General features: G+C 42.9%; 1 protein-coding gene across 3 annotated transcripts; it reads right to left on the bottom strand.

Annotated features, from left to right (window-relative positions):
• Positions 1-12,707: 12,707 nt before the first annotated feature.
• On the bottom strand, positions 12,708-22,534 carry LOC147902951 (uncharacterized). 3 transcript variants are annotated; one of them, XM_087374229.1, is made up of 3 exons: positions 22,348-22,534; positions 16,574-16,764; positions 12,708-13,830 (listed from the first exon to the last, which is right to left on the bottom strand). In XM_087374229.1, the coding sequence occupies exon 3, from the start codon at positions 13,624-13,626 to the stop codon at positions 12,976-12,978; it is 651 nt and encodes a 216-aa protein (XP_087230355.1). In that variant the 5' UTR covers positions 13,627-13,830; positions 16,574-16,764; positions 22,348-22,534; the 3' UTR covers positions 12,708-12,975. The 3 variants fall into 3 exon arrangements, with proteins under 3 accessions (XP_087230355.1, XP_087230356.1, XP_087230357.1); XM_087374230.1 differs by having other exon boundaries at positions 16,574-16,680; XM_087374231.1 differs by lacking the exon at positions 16,574-16,764.
• Between the last annotated feature and the right edge of the window lie 357 nt (positions 22,535-22,891).

Below are 22,891 nucleotides of genomic sequence, written 5' to 3'. Positions count from 1 at the left end.
GGCCAAGTACCTCACAAGCAACATAAGCTTGTCTATGCATGGACGGAATCATTTTGCAAGATTGGAAATCCTCCCAAGAGGTGGTCATATTATGTGCTCTTGATGGCCATGAGCACAAAATGGTGAATGGCATGTACTAAATGTTACTAGCCTTTTCTATGAATGAATTTTACCCCTCCTCTCATCCCATTTACCATACTTCTCTTTTTCTAGACGACCCCCTCTTTTCTCTCTATCTTGGTGATTCTATTATTTTGAAACGAATATTAAACTTATTTCATTACAAGCAAATGATTATAAACGAGAATGCATCATGGAAGAGATAGAGAAGGCTACCTTTTTTACATACCTTTCTCTCTGGCAGAGGTTACAAGAGTAGGGTCTAGTGCCTTTGGTGGAGTAATGCCATCTAAATCAAGCATTTTCTTGTTTAACATATGATTACTCTTTAAGCTCAGTATTACTCTATGAGCAATGGGAGCATGTACACATAGTTTTATCATATATTACATGGGCTAGGCTACAGGCCCAACCTTATACAAAAAATTCCCCAAAAAAGTAGCAATGCTAATTTTAAGTATTATTTGAGTCACTTTGTGATGCTTTCATTTATGTTTTTTCCCATTGATTTTAATTTATTTGTGCCACATGTATATTGCACTCCTCTCCACTCCAAATATGCACCTTAATGTTTTTGAGCCTCCTAACATGTGCCACTCAATGTTAAAACATCAAAATCCTTTTCACGTAAGGAAAATATCTGTTGATTTACGCATCTATGACACTTGGAATTGGAGATCTATCAAATACCCACATCAAGTAGGAGTGCGTCTCTTTAGGGAGCTCAAATCTAGCAAGCCGCCAAATGGGTACTTCTAACTCAATACTAAACTCTTCTTGAAATTTCATATTTTTTGCATGTTCAAGGTGTTTATTCATAAGTATAATGTGAGTATAATGCTCACCCTCTCCAGCTTGTGGCATCATAATAAACAAGCTTTTTTTTACAATCTCAAAATGTAAAAAAATTAAGGAGTTAAGAAAGAGCTTTAAGAAAGTGTGGCTCAAGTAAAGAAGAGAAATTTCACTTACTCCATCCTTTCATATTATAAAGTTATGCCATTGCAGCTTGGACATGCGTACATCCCCAAAAACATTATTAAACTCTGTGCACTCAAAAGGTACTTGATCTTGGATTTGTCACCTTGGTGGCTTGTGAAACTTTCTTCTTTGTGTCCTGGCCTTTTGCCTTGTTTGTACCTCCCAACATCATGGTATTTGATGTGCACCAAAATTCATCTAACAAATCTTTAATAGTCAAAGATATTTTCTACATTCCTAATCTAACATATTTTGATCTTGAAAACAATGGATTATATAACCTTGACCTCGAATTGCATTTAGAAAAACACTATAAGTAGCCAAGTACCCTTGTCTACTGATGCTAATAACATCATATGTGTGACTCCTATGTGGTCCAACATGTTTTAAAAATCAGGTTGTAAACCTCTTGCAATGGTAAATGTTGCAATGCATGCTATCAAGGATCCCTAAGAATGGAAATAAATTCTCTTCTAGATTACACTCTTTATTGCATAATGTTTGTTAGATGCATCTCTTCAAACAACCTTATTCATAAAAATTCTACAAAAAGTGTGATAATGAGATAAGAAGATACAATACTTATTTTGTGAGGATTTTATGGTATGCTTCACAATTGGAAAATAGTTAGAATAATCTCTTCCGACCACCTTATTCATAAAATTCCAACAAAAAGGATAGTTGGTTTAATGTTTCTTTGTGACATTCTTATTGCCACTACACTAGCGAGTTGTAGCATACTCAGTGCAACTTCAATGTTTATGCTGTTTTTTTGCTTCTTGTTGGTAAGATCTTGAAATGGAGCCATGAGAGGATTTGGGAATTAGATTTGATGATGGAAAGTCAAAGAAACCAATATTTGAGGTTTAGGATGTGGTAGAATAAGATTAGTGGAAGCAAAAAAGGTTTGACATTAGTAGAACATAACAATATGGTGAGTGGTTTAGAGGAGGGTTTTGGGGGATTCAAACCATTTTTTTTCCTTTCAAAAACTTCAAAGTTTTGGAGGGAGGGAGATCATTTTGGGGAAGGGGGACCATCTTGGTAGGTATAGTTAGGTAGCTTTTTGGAGATGGGGGGCCCCTCTAAGTGGAAGAGGGAGGTGAAGGTTTTGGAGAATAGTTGGGACTTAAAGCCTAGGGTGATTCATTTTATAGAGGGACCCTCTATAGGCCTTGTTAATTTTTAGTCCATTTTCCTATTCCATTCCTTATGAGGCCCTTTTTAAGTCCCAATCTCCCATTATGTCCAACATGAATTCCAACAAATATGCCATGTCATATATACATGTTCATCCAAATATAATTTATTTGTACAAACTTATTTATTCATATGAACTAAAATTTTTAACTAGGAAGAAGAAATACATCAATGTAGGCTACGGGTGTGGCCAAGTCTGTGAGATTCCTACTTAGCCTAAGTTACAAAAGAGCATCAGAAAGAAGTAATACCTCTTTCATATGACTTTTTGGATGATTGTTGCAATTTTTATTTGTTTCCCCCTCGATATATGGATGAATGCAACCTGAGAATAGATTGTTCCCGTGTGACTACTAAATTGTTCAATAACTTTTTCATAATAGCTTATTATTAAATGTAAAAAGTATATGAAATTTATTACTTGTTTGATAGTAAGGAAAGTTCGATTCTTCATACATGTAAAATGTAAACATCATTTTGACACATTAGAGGATGATTGTGTTAGGCTTGAAGTTAATGTGTAGCCATGTGAGCAAATAATGTCAATTGAAATTTGCATGTACCGAATGATGAAAGTGCAATAGGACCTCATGGGAGAGGGTGAAGTTTATGACATGCTAGAAGAGTTTCAATATATTATCGAACTCTCTGTTTTATTTTAGTTTGCATTATGTCGTTTGACATGAGATTGCAAATGAAGCTTCTTGCCAATCCAATAAAAAAGTAGACATGGTTTGATTTATTGTGCTGAGACCTAAAAGAGAATCACATCACCCCAAAATAGGTTTTTTTCCAAAGATCCAACACTTACATATTGTCCAAATGGCATCTTGTTATACATTTGAAGATGCCAAAGTGCTTCTATGGCTATAAAACAAGAGAAAATGTCATTTTTTTGCTTCTATATGCTTTTTTGGGGAAGATAGTTAATGCTTTTCTCATTAGAAAGGTGGGTTCTTCTATTGTACTGGCCATGTCCCCTGCATGGAAGTAAAAAACACATGGACGCAAACATATTTCAAAAATTTTATCTCAAAACTCATGTATGTATGTACCTTACAAACAAAGTTGCATCCAATCGAGGGACTTGTTGTATAGGTTTTAATGGGGGTCACATAGGTTGCATGGGGGGGGTCATGTAGAAGGACAAAGATTAACCCAAAAATCCATACACTTTCTTTGATAAAGCTTGATAATATTTATTGTGCAAGCTTCTAGAAGGTGTCTATAGGCTTTACAAAAAAATGCCTATCACTATAAATACATAGAAGACATCTTAGGATAAGCCTTGCAAAAATGTGCATGCCTCTCACTTGATGTCCCACTTGATGTGCATGGGCTACCATCCAAAAGAAGTACGAAATCTTTTGTGGCTTGTGGTTGGTCCATTAAAATGACCACAATCTAAAGATAATCTCCTGTGGAGTTGCTACTTAGCCTAGTACCACTCTCGCACCGGCGTCAAGTTGCAACCTCCAATTTAAGGTAATGACCAATGTATGTCATGTACGAGAAGAAGGGCACCTCCCATGCCCTCTTCGAGTACCCTACTCATGTAGGCCAAGACTGCTCTCTTAGATCCCACTGCTCTTCATTTCACCACTTCAAATCCCCCCTTAATACCTTCATATAGCTAGGACCAAGCACACAACCAAGCCCAAACCTTCCAACATCACCATTGTGACACTTGAATTTTTTGTGCACATAAGCACTCCCTTTAATACAGCTAGCATGGCCTCTTCTACTCCTAATACTCTATATCCACAAATAGTTGCATGCTTTTGAGAACCATAGGTCCTTCATCTTCTAACCTCAAGTTTTTAGGGACAATATTACTGGGTTTCATGCAAAAAGGTTAAAGATATAAGGATAACCATTTACCAAAGTTTGACCACCACTCAAGATTGACCCTCTCAAACCAGCCAAATATTGAACAAAGTTGTTGCATTAGAATAAGCAAACTTAAGCTAGATCACAAAGGCATGAACAATGTATCTATTCCAACCATCATGCCCCATTTAAAACATGTAACATGCTCAAGACCATGTCTATCATACAAAATCAATCAATTGAGGCTAGGATCCCCATGAGTATTGTGGCCAAGGTATCCATAACTATAGCCAATATTTCCAAATTGTCTAAGGTCTTAAACCATTAGGAGACTCTTGCTAGGAGACATGAAGAAGTTAGAGGGTCAACACTAAAGAAATAAGGGACTATCACCATGAAGGGACTATGCCCTTGAGATCGATGTTGGTGTTTGTACACATCTTTATGGTGATGGTGACCAACACCCTTGCTTAGATGTGTACAAACACAAGCTTAGATCTTAAGGGAATAGTCCCTTATTGGTGATGCAATTCGCCTCCCTTTAGCCATAAGTGAAGGCCACCAAATAGTGCATGAAAAGGGTAGTGCAAGACCAATACAACCCATCTACAAGGCTCTCAACAAAGTCATTTTAAATAATACTAGCACACGTCATTCATAAATCAAATCTTTGGTAGTTGGAAGGAAGAGATGTGCATTCATTTAAGGATTAGTTCTTAGGTTATAATCATGCATTGGATAAATTGAAATTTTGTTCATGTCCACCTTTGGCATCTTCACAAGCTACGCCATGATGTTCCAAAAGTGCGATACCCCAACAACATATCATTAACTGATGAATGGCACCTTTGGGAATGTTCACTAAGACTATCTAAAGATAGATATATTTGTAAGTTGCTACAAATCATATTTCATACTCCAAAAGTGTGTATTTAGGGCCTCATATGGTGTTCTCTATCCTTCAAGGAGTCATGTATTACCAAACCTAAAAGATCTTATTGCTTGAACCTTACTTTGAACCACCTCTTGACACAACTTGGGAAGAGGACCAAGAAAGGATCTTTCTTGAGATCAATTCAACTAGATGGAAGCATCTATCCTCATTTCCCCATACCCTAACAAGATATTCTATGTGTATACACTAGTAGGAGGAAAAACCATAACTAGATGCCTATCACAAATCAAGAATAATGGAAAGATACATCAACCTTTGAACCACCCCTTAACACAACTTGGGAAGAGGACCAAGAAAGGATCTTCCTTGAGCTCAATGCAACGAGATGGAAGCATCTATCCTCATTTCCCCATACCCTAACAAGATATTCTATGTGTTTACACTAGTAGGAGGAAAAACCATAGCTAGATGCCTATCGCAAATCAAGAATAATGGAAAGATACATCAACCCATAGTCATTAACTAAAAGCGCAACTAAGAAAAGTAGTACACTTATGGAGAGACAATGTGTACCTTTACCTCATCGATAGACATGCATTATCATACTCACCATGGACTAATGTTATATTGAAGGCTTATGGTTTTATTGAACAATATATGGCCATCAATGAGGCGCAGTGACTACGAACAAATGATTAAATACAATCTAACGACCATGATGCTCTTCTTGATGTAAGCTACATACCTCTAAGAAATGGGGATTCATGCCCAAATCTGCATGCCACTAGAAGTACATCATTGTCACCACAACTACTTCACCAAATGCACCAAAGACAATGTAGCTAGGACACTAAATGGTAAGGAAAAAACCACCTTCATTCTAGAAAGTTTTAGTTGTGGAAGATAGCATTGACAAGGGAGAGAACTTTAGAGTGAGCTCAAGGAATAGTACATTACCACACTAGATCATCCCATCAGAATACTTTGTTTTACCAAACTGTGACGAATGGTCAGGTGTCATATGCTGGACCATAATCTCATCCAGAATCTAGATTTAGCCTCCTAGGGTGCCTGCTACTCAGCCCAATGTCTCTCTCTCTCTCTCTCTCTCTCTCTCTCTCTCTCTCTCTCTCTCTCTCTCTCAAATGAGTCCACGCCAATGTCTCTATTTGTGTCATGTAAGAAAAGGTGACCTCCTCATACACCCGCTATGTGTGTTGGCAAGGCCACTGTCCCAGTGTGCCCGACCTATGTGAGTCCACTATCCGAGCATGAGACCATCTTGATCCCAAATCTCCAGGTACCAAATAAGGGGCTAATGCTTGAATTCCTCCATGCACAGCAAGGATGAGCTCGAATAAGTCCTCTTACCAGTATCTACTAAAATGGGGATCCCTTCCCTGTGAGAGGGCCTAAAAGAAGATCCACCGATGAGATTGCTACCACTATCCACGTATGCGAGGGGTATTCTCGAGAAGCTCCTGCCGAAGGAGGAGCTTCCAGGGAAACCACTCTCCTAGATCCCACTGGACCTCTAGGAGGGGCTAGCCCTCCTAGAGCCAAAGGTGCCACCAGGGGCCATGCTGATCCGACATGCTAGGAGGGTCATTTGGCCACTCCTTGCCCAAATGGCCCACTACCCTGATCATTGGCCAATGAAGTGAATCCAGGCTCCCATCCATCTCTCAGCCTCTCTCAGTCACTGACTGGAGGAGCCCTCTCGGTCCTACATTGAAGAAACTAGCTCGATCACTACCATGCCTAATCATAGTCCTCAAGGTTACTCTTGTCTTGAAAAACTAACCGAACCATCTGCTATTTGCACATCTGAAGTGCTACCCTCCACGATTGCATCTATCTCTCTCATCCATTGCCTTGCTCCTCTGCGCCTAGGATGAGACCTTGCACAACTTGCTTGCTCAGAAGGGCTTTGCTTTGCATCTCCAGATCAATGATGCCCAAGCCACCTCACATGACCGTTGTCTGTCATGCAACTCTGGACCAATGATGCCCAAGCAACCCCGTGCCTGTGGCATGATCGCTGTCTACCTTGTGCCATTCGATTCGGCGCATAAGAATTGTGCACCAAGCTCCTGAGATACCTAGTAGGAATCTATGTACAAGGCTGTGGCAAGAAGGACCTAGTTGGCCACTAGAGCTCTGCCCACTAGGGAGAGTTTGGCCGAGCTCCAATACAAAAGCTTGGGGTGATTTGTTGCTCTTTTGAAATTTGAATGCCCACCTGGCATCCAAGGTATCTCGCTATATGCCCCCATGGAATCCACCGAAAACCAAAGACCGCTCGCCAATCTTGGACCTGCTACCGTCTCAAGGCTCGTTGTTGATCCCTCCACATACAAAGGTCGTGTCATCTGCGAATTCTAAATCCAGTAGCTCCTCTTGTCGGATCGAAAGCCTCATTTTGATCAGACATGCCGTCTGTGCCTCAGCTATGAAAAGGACACGAAGGAAATAAGAGAGACAAAGGCCTTGCCTATGTGGCCAATAAGCACCTGGCTAGAACTCCTTGCATGAAGAGATGAGACCCCTCCAACCCATATGTTTGAGAAGCCGAATTTGTGCATAGTTCCCTCCAAGAAGGACCACTCCATCCTATTGTATGCCTTCTCAAAGTCTAAGAGAAAGATAGCTAGAGGCTACGACTCCTCCCGAGCCTAATCCATCACCTCCCAAAAGTGAAGATGTTGACCAGGATGCTGTGCTTCTAAATGAAAATCGGTCCGTGTGTCATGAATGATGTCAGAATGGTGGGTCTCAATCGCAAGCTCAAGGCCTTAGCTAAAATCTTGTATGCAGTATCCAAAAGGGTGATCGTTGGCGAATGTTTGAGCTATCCCCTCTCTTTGAGATCAAGTAGATCCAACACCAACTCAAGGACTGAGGAAGTGAACATGAGTCAAAGATCTCCTAACAAGCTAGCCATAGAGTAGTAAGAATAAGCTCCCAAAAGCTATGAAATGAACGGTGCCTCTAGCTGCCTGCTCAAGCTCTAACGGGACTACTGTCGGAACCTGATTTCCCACTAGCTGCCTCAATGTGTCTCACAATTAGTGGGACTACTGTCGAAACCTAATCCCACACTGCCTCGGGCTACAAGAACCAAGGGAGACTCTTCCTCGGATTGGAACAAGTGTCGATAGAAGTTATGGTCATCTCAAGGATCTCAAGAGGGTCCGTGTGCATTTGCCTCTTTGCATCTCCCACAACTGAGGTTGTGTCCAAGCTAAACATGCCCAACAGTTTGGAAGAACACTTGATCATCCTGCCTCGGGAGGAGTGGTACGAGAACTTATTCGCCAGACCTGCGTGGCCTAAAGGTCTATTGCCAAGTTGAGGCTTTCTCCTCTCATCCGTAGCCCAGTTTCACCCAAGACACACCCTCCTCGAAGGCCCCAGGGAAAGGGAGACTTGTTTTCCTAGCTCCCAGGTCGGAGGCTCCATCCTAGGCAATGCTTGCCAAGGGAGTTTTGGAGGCTTGGACCATGGAGCTCTGTTGAGCTCCTGGGTGCGTATCCCTTGATTCTAGAGGTGACTGTTGATTTTGTAGCCCCAAAAAGGGAGTTCCATTAGTGTGGTTGGTTCCCATACTCATCCTTTTTTAGATTTCCATTTTGCCTCCATAAGAGAGGAGCAATGGACCCCATCTTTGTTTGATTGTATGTGTACCGCATGATGGAACAGTGGATGGGCCTGTAGGGTGGCTCAACCATGGTGCTTCAGCTTCTACCATCTTGGCTTTACTATAGAGAGATCGGGCATAGGCTTGGAAGTAACAATGACACCTTTGGTGCTAGAGGTGAAGCTCACGCAACGGACTTAGTGGACGCTTCAGTAGCGTGTTGACAAGTTTCGAGTGGATGTAGTGTTCATGATGCACTGTGCACGAAAGGTTGGCATAGAGTATGTCATGCCCCTGGTACGCCAAAGCACAGATACAAACTGCTCTCCTTCAAAGCCTCCTTCGAAGTAAAGAAGTCCGAGTTACATTCATTCTCTCCATCCTCCTCGCCATTGGTGGGACCATGGTGAGTTGGAATGTGTAGGGGTTTCACGATCATGCAGGAGTTATCCACAATATCTAATACTTTGTTAGGAGTTGCAAAGGGCAATGGTAGGAAGGACAGTGGATTATCTCTTGATACAAGAGCATATGTTCTCAACATCGAACATCGGTCATCGCTATCACCTACTTCCAAGGAGAGGTCCAAAGGTGTGGTCCCTAGCAGCTTCCCAAACAGTGGCTTGAGAGGACTTTTCCCAAGGCGAGCTTATCACAAGACAAGAAATTTGGATGGGTCTGCGTATCGGTGAGGCCAGGATTGGGGTCCTGAACGTGTATGCACCTACCTATAAACAACACCGCCTTGCTTTCTAGAGGTGCTTGACAGAGTGCCCTCTAGACAGACTCTTGGATTGTTGGAGGCAACTTCAACAAGCTTGTAGGGGGCGAGGTGGAGTTCAGCAAGCTCCCCGGTGTCTACTTTTCTTTTGGACAAAAAAGGCATGACGGCTTCTTGGAGTGCCTCGACTAGTTTTATGTTGGGGGTTGGACATTGCTTTCCACCATGGACCCTCTAAAAAGGGGGTCCACATCCCAGATGATCTACTTTAGGACGAAGTAGACCAAGCAGCAGCCAGAGGGTGGACCCAAGGATGGGTGGGTTTCTTGGGTTGTAGATGCGATACATAGGAGCTAGAGAGAGCATTGAGATGGGACCTAGCATCCATAGAGCAACTTAAAGAGCAAAATTTAGGCTCCTAGTGGCTCAATGATTGTTTAAGGCTAGGAGATTGAGTCATGTCCAGGTGAAGGACAGAAAGGAGGAAACGACCGGAGCTACTGCAAGGGGGCCAAAAGAGGGAGGGATGGAGGTGGGGGGAGGACGGGCCATGAGGATGACAACAATAGTGGGAGAAGAGGAACCTGTTGCAACAAGAAGAGAGGGCGGAGGAGAGCAAAGATGGGGGGCGAAAAGTGTGGAAAGGTACAATAGGGGGAACTAGGGGGGAGGGGGAAAGAGGAAGGATAGGAAGGAGGATGGGACAAAGAAGAATTCAAGGGAGAAGGATGGCCGAAGGATCAACGACTGCTGGTGCAAAGTAAACTCCAAAGTCAAGATGCTACGCAAGTGCCTGTTCGCTCTACCTACAGGTGCCGCCTCCAACTGCTCTCCCTGTGGCAAGGGCTCAACCACCCTTCTTGTCTTTCCATGATCTTGAAGTCCTACCACCGCTTGCGATTCTTCAAAGTCTTCTTGCTGGGCTTCTTGCCCTCCACCTTGATCCAAGTCCCTTAAATGGGCTCAACGCAAGGTTCTAGGACTCCATCCTCTGACCTTGTCGCACAATGGACTCTCTCCGATCATTTGCTACCACTAATGCTACTGTCTAGGTTGGAAACTCAAGCACTGTGCCAAAAGTCCTCTCAATGGATTGAAGGATAGGTATGCACTCCCGTGAAGCAAAGCATCACTGGAAAGAGAGGGACATGATGAGTCAAATTCATGTCATCAACCATGAAGCCATGGTACCAATGAATGAAGTATACAAAATTCGTGCTGAGAAAAAGGGGACTTCACTCCACCAGGGCCATGGGGAGCTTAGTTAGAGAAGGAAGATGCCTCTCCCATAGATAGTGACCTCTTGGATCTGGTCACTCTCTAGTGCCAGAGTCACCGCTGCTAAAGGAAGAAAAGGAAAGGGAAAAGGCGAAGAAAGTCTAGCCTAGAGATCAAGCAAGGAAGCTGCTCCAATCCCCTCATCATAGCAGCAGAAGGGAAAGAAAGAAGGGCCTCCGAAAACCCGAGATCCTCTGCTGTAAAGAGCCTGCCAATACTGCATCCAATCCAAGGAAGGGTAATCCTTTCGAGGCTCCCAACAATGGGCTGGCTTCAGTGACCAGGGAAATTAAGGAGCTGGAAGGGCACAAGAGCTCCAAAAGGAGACGCAATGAGCCCACAATGCTCCAAAACCAGCAGCCCCAAGGACTCGAGCTGCTGCAAAGGGCCCACTTCAAGGGGAAGCATGACCTGCAAAAGGGTGAAAGACCTCTTCAAGAAGCACGACCTGCTGGCGGCAAGCAGGCCAGCCTAAGCGGGCTTGAAGCCCCTTCGAAGTACTTGCAGCTGTGCAGAAAGCAGCCCAGCTGCTGTGCGCCCACAGCGCCTAGACAAGGCGCAGCCATGAGCAGGTCCAGAGCTCCACATGCTGCTCCGGGACAGCGAGCAGCAGCAGAAACTCCACGCAGCACGTTCCTGCAATGGCGCAACAGAAGCAGGCTGGGGGTGAGGCTAGAACAAAGGCACGAGGGGCTGGCTGAAGGAGAGAGTGCTCATGCGAGGCAGGGAGGAGGTGGAGAGCTGAGAAGGAGGTTTGGGGGGGGTGCTCATACGAAGGCAAGGAGGAGGTGGAGAGCTGAGAAGGGTTTTTTTTTTTTGGGGGGGGGGGGGGAAGCAAACTTCTTATGTTTTTTTGGCATTCTTACTCATTCATGATCTCTTGTTCATAATCTTTCCGTGTCATTTATAGACTATTACAAAACCTGACATTTTGACATATTCAAGTAATGACTATTCAAGTAACTAATTCATGAAGACATACTTTGCCAAGAATAATCTTAGTTTGTAATATGCAGCCAGGGTGGTTGCAGACCGTCCTGATCTTGCACTGAAAACCCAAATTTGTCAAACTGAGCTTACTTTTCACTGAATGAGCTGCCATCGTATACATGATCAAACTCTATCAAAATTTTAATTTTTGGTCTCATGTTTCCCCAAAAGTCATTTTTGGGAGCATGGAGAATACCGGCCAGTCACAAACTAGAGTTTCAGGATAAATTTATTGGCATCAATGCAGGATAAATTTGCCATGCACTGAGACCATTCCATTGATCCATAAAAATGTGTAGTAGAACCCTCTTCTGCCTTCTTTGTAAGTTACTTCAATCGCAGCTTCAGTGACAATACTGCATGCAATCACACTTGTAGAAAAATTATTCAGACTATATAGTCCAACAAATAAAGTTTCTATCAATGCCGAATCTTAAAACATTTTCTACCTGGACCGCAAACTGCTTTGCCCCAGTTGCCCTCTTCAAAAATAGAATTACAGGTTGACGTGAGAGCACAACAGTGCAGTAAACCTCGCAAAACATGATGCATTGCTAGGAAGTAGCTGGACAAGTCAAGGAAATGGACCATACAAGCAAACAGGCCGCATAGAATTTCCAGAGCTAGAAGTAATTACAATGCTTTGATCCAAACAATTAGTAATGGAGATCCCCCATAAGCAGAACAATCTTGCATCCAAAAACATGAGAAAGCTGAGCATCGCACTACTTTACAACCACTCCGAGAGAGAGGGGTGGCAAAGCTATTGCCAATTGCCCAGCCAGTGACTATCCCTAGCGTCTCATTCTTCTTTCTGGGTTGCTTTCTTTTACTTCAGGTCCAACTTGATCCTAAACAAGAAGTGAAACCATGATAAATACAGAGCCTTCACTAATGTCATCACACACAAAATATTTAAATATACAATAACCTTTAAAAACACCGAAATTTGTAATCTCCTTACCACACAAGATATACCCTCCCTCCCCCAAACAGGAAATCCTTTAATAAAATGAGCAACAAATTTTCCTTGTTTTCCTCAACCATTAAAGTCAGCAAACGGTCTTAACCACAATTACATTATGAGAGTAGAAATTACAAACCATATGCAAAAGTTACAATGAGGCATCATGCACACCTTAGGCTGATGAAGGCATGTCTAGTTTAAATCCGAGCATGAAGACAAAGGAAGGCCAACAGAAAGTGGAAGTTGAGCATGCTTTACTTGAAGTAACATTGCAGGTCTTAATATGCGACTCATTGGCAATCTTCCCTCACTCACTCTAAAGATTTAAATAGGACAAATTTTCACAGAAAAGTTCACTTATGCAACTCATTCTCTTTGAACTCTGTAGAGACTTGATTCTCTTTAATCTCTGAAGAGGCTTTTCCTTTTGTCTCTGCAGGGGCTTTCTGACTCTCATTTTTGTCTTGTTCGGCTGTTTGTTTTACCTGCTGTTCTATCTGTCCTTCTGCCTGCTCTAGCTGCAGTGCAGCCGGTTGTCCTACCTGCAGTTCTGCTTGTAACATGAGGTTCAGGTTCTTTAAATGCTTTGTAGTTGTAAAGTGCTGCTTTTGAATGTTGTGGAGTGACTTGCCAGATTTATCAGGTCGCAAATACTTCTTGCAGACTCCACACCAAACTTTCCAAGCACTATCAATATAATGCAAGTCCAGATGAGATTCCGGATGTTGCTTTTGTAAATTGTCAAAAAATGCCCTTAGTTTTTCTAGCACACTCACACTATCTTTGAGCTTCTTGCGTTCATGCATAATCTCTGCAACCACTCCATCCTCCTCAACGTCCCTTTTTTTACAAATAGCAAAAATTTGTTCTTGTCTAGGCTCACCTTCTTTTTTGGCAATAAAAGGCACAACCTTGCCTTGAATGCTGTCACCCTCTGTATGAAAATCTTGCTTTCGTTCATTAATCAGATCAAGCTCTTCTCTGTTGTTGGTGATGTTAGACATAGTCTTTCCACGTACACTATCACTCAAATTAATTATTCATCAACTTGTGACTGCGACTGCAAACTTCACAGCTCAGCCTTTCATCACAGCTCATATTCTAAACAGCCACCTCAAACAAGAGATTGATTTTTCTTGCAACCACCTTGTCTCGACAAGTTCTTCATTGAAGCCTCTCCAACTGCCTCTTCAAATGGTAGCCCTCTTCTGCAAAATTTGCATATTTGTTTTTTAAAAACAAAAAACTTCCCTAAATCAGTAACACGAGACTCCACATGTACCAATCAGCACAAAATTAAATAAAATCTTCCTCTACCATTTCTAAGGAAAAGCACAGACAACACAGATAAAGGCTGGTAGATTCTGAGCTTAGATTTAAATTAAACACACTCTTGCCAAACCTGTACTTCATGTAAATTCAGCAGGATATGCATTAAAAAAGCCCAGGTTTATATGAAAACTTAGTATGATAAACATACACAATCTGTGCACCCTGACATCACCGAATACCATGCATATTCCCAAAATTAGCAGTATAACAAGAACAAAAGATGTAAGATCTTCATTTCACAAAAATTCGAGAAAATTTTCATACAATATGCAAAGCTGCAACCTGAGCTTTTTATCAGACATCCAAAATACATCTTTCTTTTCTCAAGCACAAAAATCAATAGTGCAATGCAAGCTCACAGAAGTTGCCACATCATTTTCTTGCAAAAAAAACGACAAACACAAAAAGACAGACCACCAGTTCCATTTGAATCCCATTTTGATCAATTCAACTCTCGCAAATGGTAACTCAGGGGAAGTATGCGGTGAAATTACATGAAAACGCTCTTTTATATCTTTGTGCATGCGTGCGTGCATGTGTGTGCACGTGCGCGTCTGCATGCATGATTTCACCCAAAAAAGTGTGTATCCAAACCGTTTTCTTGTATTCTTAAAGTGGAGAAACATGACTAAATAACTAATTTATGCTAGTCTAAATAAAGGCAAGATTGTTGGAAAAGTGTGAGACGGCACGGGATATTTAATAAAACAAAACAAATGCTACATAATACATAAGATGCATATTATAAGAGTAAGTTTAACAGACTCTTAATAATCCTGCATCACTGCCCTATGTCAAGAGTCATAATTAATGTCGAACCTGCGTATACTCCAACCGATGGCCGGGCAAGAGGAAGAGCACAAAGAAGGCTATGTCCACTCCCCATACCCTGCCATATGCAGGGGCTTTCCAGGCAGCTGTCCAAGGCCCCTCTTTGGGCTCAGAGATAGTGCTCATAGTAGGACATGGAGTGTTCATCCCTAACCATGGGCTACAACCGAATCCAAAAAGGATACTCCCCATACCCTGCCATGTGCAGGGCCTTTCCAGGCAGTCCAAAGCCCCTCTTTGGGCTCAGGGATAACCCTCATAGTAGGACATGGAGTGTTCGCACCCAACCATGGGCTACAACCAAATCCAAAAATTATACTCCCTTTGCTGCCCATGTGGCAGCCATTATGCTGCCCATAGCCTTTCCAGGCAGTCCAAGGCCCCTCTTTGGGCTCAGGGATAGCGCTCATAGTAGGACATGGAGTGTTCGACCCTAACCATGGCTACAACGAAATCCAAAAAGGATACTCCCCATACCCTGCCATATGCAGGGCCTTTCCAGGCAGTCCAAAGCCCCTCTTTGGGCTCAGGGATAACCCTCATAGTAGGACATGGAGTGTTCGCCCCTAACAACCAAATCCAAAAAGGATAAATCCAAAATGGCAGCCACTATGCTGCCCATAGGCATGCCATAGTGCTGCCCATATGCAATACAATCCCTCTCCCCGACCCAATTTGGGCCTACACACCCTATCAAAGAGACGCTCCATCAGCACAGCTCTTTGATACACATTGAACACTATCCACATGAGGTACGTCCACCTTCCCTAGGCTATGGCAACAAAGGCTGTAAAGATGGAGTTGGCAGACGCCGTATTCGCATTAGTAAAGATTGCCCACCTACTACACATGAGCACAATGATGTGGACAGATGAGGGGGTTTTACAACAGCCACATCTAGAGGGAAATAAAACGCATAGCTCATGCTATAAAGGTGGTGACAATGCAAGCAGTCACTGAGATTATCATAATACACGAATCAAATTCTTGAGAGAGTTTTCAAACAGCCATCGTTCATCTACACGAATCAAATCTTTGGCATGAAGAGTCTACAAAATCTACTTTGGTCACATATATCTCAAGTACAGCACACTATTTGCCCTGAATTTGATTGCAAAAATCTTTTGGCATAACATGGACCTATTTACAGAGGTATATATGTGCTGCTGGGATATAAGAACACTCATAGGTGTATGTGTGCTATTAGGGGTGTATGAGTGTCTTGTGTGTGTGTGTGTGTGGCTTTCATCTGGTCAGGCAGGGATATGATGATCTTTTTTACTGGGTTCGCTACTAGGCACTATGGAACTTACGGAAGGACCGCAACCATCGGGTATTTTGGTGATCCCTCTATTGCTAAATATCACTTCTTCGGGGCATCCCTACGGCATTCATTCTTTGATTGTCTACATGCGGGGGATCCTGCCTTCTTGTCATATAATGATATTTTCTGATGCTTGTAACTGCTGTCCCTCTCTTAGGGACTGTTTTCTAATAACATAATGACAAATGGATTTCACCAAAAAAAAAAGAGTGCGTGTGCATGTGTGGATGGATGTATGCACGCACACACATACGTACATAGATGAATACACAAAAGTGCCCAAACTTTTCAGACTCTGAAAACACAACAAATAATGCAGTAATAATCTCATATTTTAGCAATTCAGACGATTCTAAGCATGTTAAATGCAGCTATAACTGCCTTAGACATCATCATCCAGGGCACATCAACTTCTATTTGGTACATTTTCATATTTTGCATGCATTGCAAAGATCAGAACATACCCATTTGGATGCATGTGGTCTTGAACATGTGACAGGTATTCCCCAATTCTATCCACATATGTTGCTCATAGCAATAGAGGGCCATAATCAAATCTATTTTCTGGCACCTGACATATGAAACTGCTTTCAAGGATAGATGTGCACCTCACTGCCACATTATCTAGATGAATCTAGAAACCCAAACTCATTCTCTGAAAACACAACAAATAGTGCAATTCAATCTCATGACAAGAAACCCCAACTCATTCTTTGAAAACACAGCAAATATTGCAATTCCAATCTCATGACAATCTATCATGCATAGCATAGACTAGCTTTAATGACACCGACATCATCAGCGCCCAACGATGGCTGTAGACCAGAGTATAAGCATTTACTCACACATACGTATCTCCACACGCACACGTGATTGACCATCCCTTTACACCCATACCCTCTTTGTGGTCTACAAATAATTTTTGTGTGTGTGTGTGTGTGTGTGTGTGTGTGTGTGTGTGAAAGAAAGAAAGTTTATTATAGTCTACAGAAGACCGATGGGTCAATGAGACTAGTAGAAAACCTGATGCAACAAGCAAAAAGGGTGGAGCTACCAAACGAGCATCATCACCCATGCTGAATGCCAAGTCCTAAGTAGTACATAGTCATATCATCAGTAAAATGACATCATCATCATCACCACCATCCTCATCATCATGTTGATCAATCCACGTCACCAGGCCATGCAAACTCTAGCCAGTACAATGCAGCCTCACAGGGTGTAAATGTCAAGTGGAGCTCAAGAGGGGGCGAGGCCTTGCTGATGCGTAGCAAGTGATGGAGCACTGGCGAATGTCTGTGGGCAATGTCTATCTCAAGTCTCTTGGCAGTGGCTCTACTCCTAACCAAGGCTACTGTAACACTTGTGGGTTGTGTCCCACCCAATGTGATCTGTGTGTCTGTACGCTGTAGAGTATGGCGTGTCTCACGCTCTGGGTCCCTACTGCGTCTGCAGTCGGTGACTGTGTGGTCCGTACGATCCGACTAGAAGAACTCCCTGATCCTGCTCTAAGAAGAGTCGGGCAATGTGTCTAAGGCCTGCCTCTGTATCCTATTGCCCTCTATATCCTAATTGCCCTCTATATCGAACCGCCTCATGAATGAAAGCAACGAGGCACCTCTAGTCTAGATACAAAAGGACTCTGGAGAGGGGCCCAAAGCCGTCTCTAAAGAGACAATGATAGCGGCCACGGATCTCATAGTACACGGGGCATCGAAGTGCGAAAGGCTCCTCTGACTCAACCTCATGCCGATCGCATAGCATACATAGGTGGTAATCCTTGGGTATCCCCTTAGCTCATCCGCTCTCATAACAGAGTCGGGGTGATAATATATATATATATATACCTAGATGAATCCAAGAATGTTCCCAAACTCATCCTCTAAAAACACAAAAATAACATAGTGCAGTTTCAATCTCAATATGCGAAACTTCCCGATGGAGATCCCCAATGAGTGTGGTAAGTGAATCCGAGTGTTCTCTAGTGGGACAATGAAGTCTTCTTCAGAGATGCGAAGGCAGTAATCTCTATAGAAGCTGAGCTTCACTGGAAGCTCCCTCGGCTCCAACGAAGTCCTGCATGTGTGTAGTTGTAAGAGACCCTCTCGAATGACCTAGTTGACCTCGTGGTACCCAACTCGGATAGATGGGGCGTCTAGGCTGTACTGGAAGGGGGGTAATCTATCCATGTGAAGCCCCAATGTCTCGAACCACCTGCGTGTACCGGCCTTTCTCATCCCCTCCATCTGCAAGACTCATGGACGAACTATGGCAGCCTACGTCTCCCCGATGAGCAGTCTCCGTACTGTCTGACACGGTGTAGATAAGTAATGGTCTAGAATGCTGCATCTAGCTGCAATGGGGAAGCACCAAACTTGGCTTGAATGATATGATGTGGCACCGATGGTTTCCCTCGGATCATCCGTGAGAGAGAGAGAGAGAGAGAGAGAGACGGGGGGGAGGGGGTGCACGGCAAGAGAGGGATAGCTACTTGGGGCATGGCAACCAAGAGACCCAAGACTAGAGCAAATAAATTTTACCACCACCATGGTAGATGACATGGGGCTCTTATCAGCCATCAAAATCAATGAGGAGAGTCGAAAGAGCTTCTCACACAACTACTTTTTTGGTAATAAAGGAGAACTACAAGAGCTTTGGTGTAGAGATGATATTTTCGTTGGAGAAGATATGCTCTCATGCTATGTCTGAAAAAATTTCAAACACAACCAACCTTCTAGCACCACGATTAGAAATGCATCACATCTAGACGGTATCTTAGAAATAACACTCACTTGAACGCACTGTGAAAACTTTTTGACTTCGCAGGATGACTTCTAAGACAAAAGTCTCTCTTCAACCCTACACTCAACTGGTAACACCAGGATGCACACTAGGATACAAATGCTGAAATTAATATTACATACCTACCAAGGGGCTCTTGCTACACAACCATCAAGAGCTTCATTACGATAGAATTCAGTTGCATTGATGAAGTCGTGGTGTAGATCCTGCATGCCACCTTAGAGAGCTTCAGTGGGATCTTCTGAGCTCGCTTAGCTTCGCAACTCCTAGAGTTGCACCGAGCCCATGCACTAGCTTGGCTTAGCACCTTCAACCATGGAGCTTTCCATATGGCTACATTACGCCACAAAGCTCCGAATTGATTCTAGACCTTGCGTGCAACTCAGTTCAGCTGCTAAGCTTTGTTCTTTACTACCTGATGAACTTGTAGCTACGTTATCACATGAAGTTATGTCTCATACTAACAGCTCCCAACAACACCAAGGATTATGTTGCTCCAAGCAAAAGCGTCCACCAATGGCTTCAATAGCAATCTTAGTAGCCAGCTCCAAACAGCATTAACAAAGTTAGTTACACCATCAACAGAGTAAAAGGCGATGATCTTTTATAGAGCCGAGCTCCTTTCATCACTGCCATCTTGCACATGGCACTAAGGTCAGTCCATGTGATGAGGCCTCAAATCTCAAAAAACAATCACAAAAAGATTCCTCCTGATTCCTCATGTGGACATCAACCCTCAATGCGATAATTCATCATCTAGCTTGTCTTTTAGGTCCCACTCGAGGCTCTTGCCTTCCAAATCCTCGTAAGCTTACCAAATCCAATCCAGGACTCTTGCCCTTTGGAACCCAATTAAGACTTCGTAATTTGTCTTCACTCTAAATATCGAATTAACCATTCGTATTTGGCTTTGCTCTGCACACCAAATTCAAATCATCACACTTATCTCTTCATCCTCCTCATTTAAGGGCTCATGTAAGGTATTGATCTTCAACACCACCTCTCAATGACTCAATATGGACCTACGCCCAATCATCGCATGAGATGCTCCATCTGTTTTCTAGAAACATCCTTGGTGAAGATGTTAACCGCATTTTTCTTTGTCGAATAGAAGATCAATGCCACAAGCCCTTCCTTGATTAGCCTCTTCATGAAGTGGTAATGAGCCTCGATGTGTTTCATCCTATCGTGAAACACTGAGTTCTTCCCAATCAATATGCAACTCTCATTATCATAGTAGATCTCCACAGCTTCATCAATTCGCGTGCTTTTCAAGATTCAACTGAGCCATTAAGAATCACATGACGCAATACATTCTGTTTGATCCTCTATTCCAATCGAAGATAGAGCGACACTAATTGTTTTCTGCTGAGCATGAGATGGCCCCAATCGCAAATCGTCTTCTGCGTGACCACGTCTCCGGTCCAATCTAAATCACAGTGCCCTTAGCAATCAATTCCACTTTGGTAGGTGATTCCATATTCGTTGATACCCTTTAGATATCGAAACACAAGTAGGCAAGTCTTTCAATGTATGTTCTTTGATGCAAATGCAAACTGACAAGTAGTTCTATAGCAGGTGCCATGTTGAATTGGGTATTCACCAAGTATAATAGACTTCCGACTGGTTGTCGATAGCGAGTCGAGTCGAGTCGAGTCGAGTCTGTCCGTCGAAGATGCTCAGCGCTTCACTCTGACCTCCTTGTAGTGACTACAGCTTTCCAATCCTCCATCAATATCGCTTCATTCCTCTTGCAAGATGAACATAAATCTAGGTTGTTGCTCTACGTAGACCTCCTCTGCGAGATCTCCCATTGGCTTCAATTCCATCTGAATGATGAACCATTGTGAATGGATTGGCACTAAGATCACAATTTAGATAGCCTCCATCCAAGCGGTATGAGCGAATGTTTATTCATGGTTGTTTGACTACGCAAATCCTTTGACCACTAGCCACGCCTTATACTTTTGAAGTGTCCCATCAGACTTGTAGTAGACCTTATGTATCCATTTCACTTCCTAAGACCTTGTACCACGCTCGTCTTGGAATCAAATCTCAATTTGGGACTCTTGTCTTCCTATACCCAGTCCGAGTTTTGTAATTCGGCTTCCAAATTACCCATTGATACTTCCACTTTAATCTGAAGACCGAATGCAAATCATCGCTTAACTCTTCGTCCTCCTCACTTGAGGACTCACATGTGGGACAATGATCTCCAACAATTTTAGTCACTAAAAATAAGCTCTAAAGTACATGGAGTCAAAACCCAAGCTAACTAAGGACGTAAAGATGATATTTTGGTCACTAAAGTAGATGAGTAATAGCTAAGATAACTAAGGATACAAACCACAACTAACTAGTCCAAATTATCTTATCCTACCCCAACTTAACCACACATACTATAACTTTTAACCTCATGATATTCTTTTTATAACAAAAGAAATATAATACAAAGTAGTCCTTCTATATCTAAGATTATGCTAAATGCCTTTGTACACCATTAAACAACTAAAAGTAGCATCAAAGCTTCCTAAGCTACTCGATGCATCAAGATCACTTTCAAAACGGTAGGCATTGCAAGCTAAAAGAACATGTTATATCTTTGCCACGCTTTTGTCTTGTTTATGTTATAATACTAAAGAGTCCACAAATGGCAACTTTTATGCTAAATTAGATCTTTGATAAGAATTTGATATTCCAATGCATCTAATATCTTTGCTCATTACCTTCTCAACCCGTGAGCATGTGGGTGCAAACGAAAGAGACCCACTAACTAGAAAAGCAAGATCATGATCATGTTAGCGTGGTTTCCCTCAACTATGCACCCTCTACCTAAGGCGCTATAATTTGTGAACGGATGACGTTGAGGCGTATCTTTTGTAGTCCTTCTCGATGGACCCTTTGCCAGGCTACCCTATTTTCTGACAAAGCATACGACCAACATAATGCAGACAACAAAGGTGCGTAGTCAGAACGCGATTCTTCCTCAATGTATTCATTCAGAGGGACAACGACAGCTTACAAGCGCGCCGTTATCTTGAGGCTAGTCGAATGAATGAAATACAATCAGCTGGAAGCAAAAGAGAAGCTAAAGCAGAGAAACATGATCCAACAAATTCCACCCACAACGTCCAGCGCAGAATTTGGGGGGGGCATGGTTCTGGGTTATGTCAAGAACTTGAAACCCGCGACGGGCAATTGTCGAGCATGCAGCTGAGGGGCCGAGCACAGCAAGTAATAAAAATCAAGCTGGGTATGTAAGCATCGCCCAAAAAAGGCCCAGCTTCTGGGAGATGGTAAGAAATGGTGAGGGGGGTTAAACTTCCGAACAAAGCAAGCAACAAAAAATGCAAGGTGGGAATGCATGCATCGCCGAGAGAGGGTGGAGAAAAAACGATTAAAGGGAGAGAAAAGGATGAGAAATGAGAGAGCTAACCGGAGGAGGAGACGGAGGAGGTGAGCAGGAATGCGAGGAGGGGGAAGGGCAGGGAAATCCAGAGGCTGTTGTTGTGAGGGAGAAGGGAGAAAGAGGAGGAGGGGAAAGGGGAAGAAAAAAATGGAATAAAAACTCCAACCACAGATTGTGTGAGTGCGTGGGCGGTGGCAAGCCCAATGTGAGTTTTTTTCCCCCTTTTTTTTTTCTTTCTTCACATCACAAGCAACCCCTTTCCTTTTCCTTTCTCCTTTTAATATTGAAAAGCTTCCTCGAAAAGGTGCCCCCCCCCCTCCTCTTTTTCCTTGGAGGGTCACCTACCCACTCACCCCCCCCCCCCCCTCGTTACATGGCCTTTTCGAGATGCCCCTTCCTCCCCTTTCGCTTCCCCCTCGCTCTCCCTGCTTGTCTTTCCTCCCCACCTCCCGTGGTCCACACTCCATGCATACACTGGCTCTCTCTCTCTCTCTCTCTCTCTTAACCTATGGATGTGTCTCGGGTTGATTGCATCAAATGTATCAATTCCATTCAAGGAGTACATGTGGGC

This window comes from Dipteris shenzhenensis, chromosome 4, assembly GCF_047967505.1.
Source record: "Dipteris shenzhenensis isolate YYH24624 ecotype China chromosome 4, Dip_SZ_1.0, whole genome shotgun sequence".
NCBI lineage: Eukaryota > Viridiplantae > Streptophyta > Polypodiopsida > Gleicheniales > Dipteridaceae > Dipteris > Dipteris shenzhenensis.
Note: the sequence above shows the minus strand (reverse complement) of the source record. Positions and strands in the feature narration are given on the sequence as shown.

Excerpts from the sequence above, each read along its gene's own strand:
- LOC147902951 (XM_087374229.1), bottom strand. The coding sequence starts at position 13,626 with ATGTCTAACATCACCAACAACAGAGAAGAGCTTGATCTGATTAATGAA.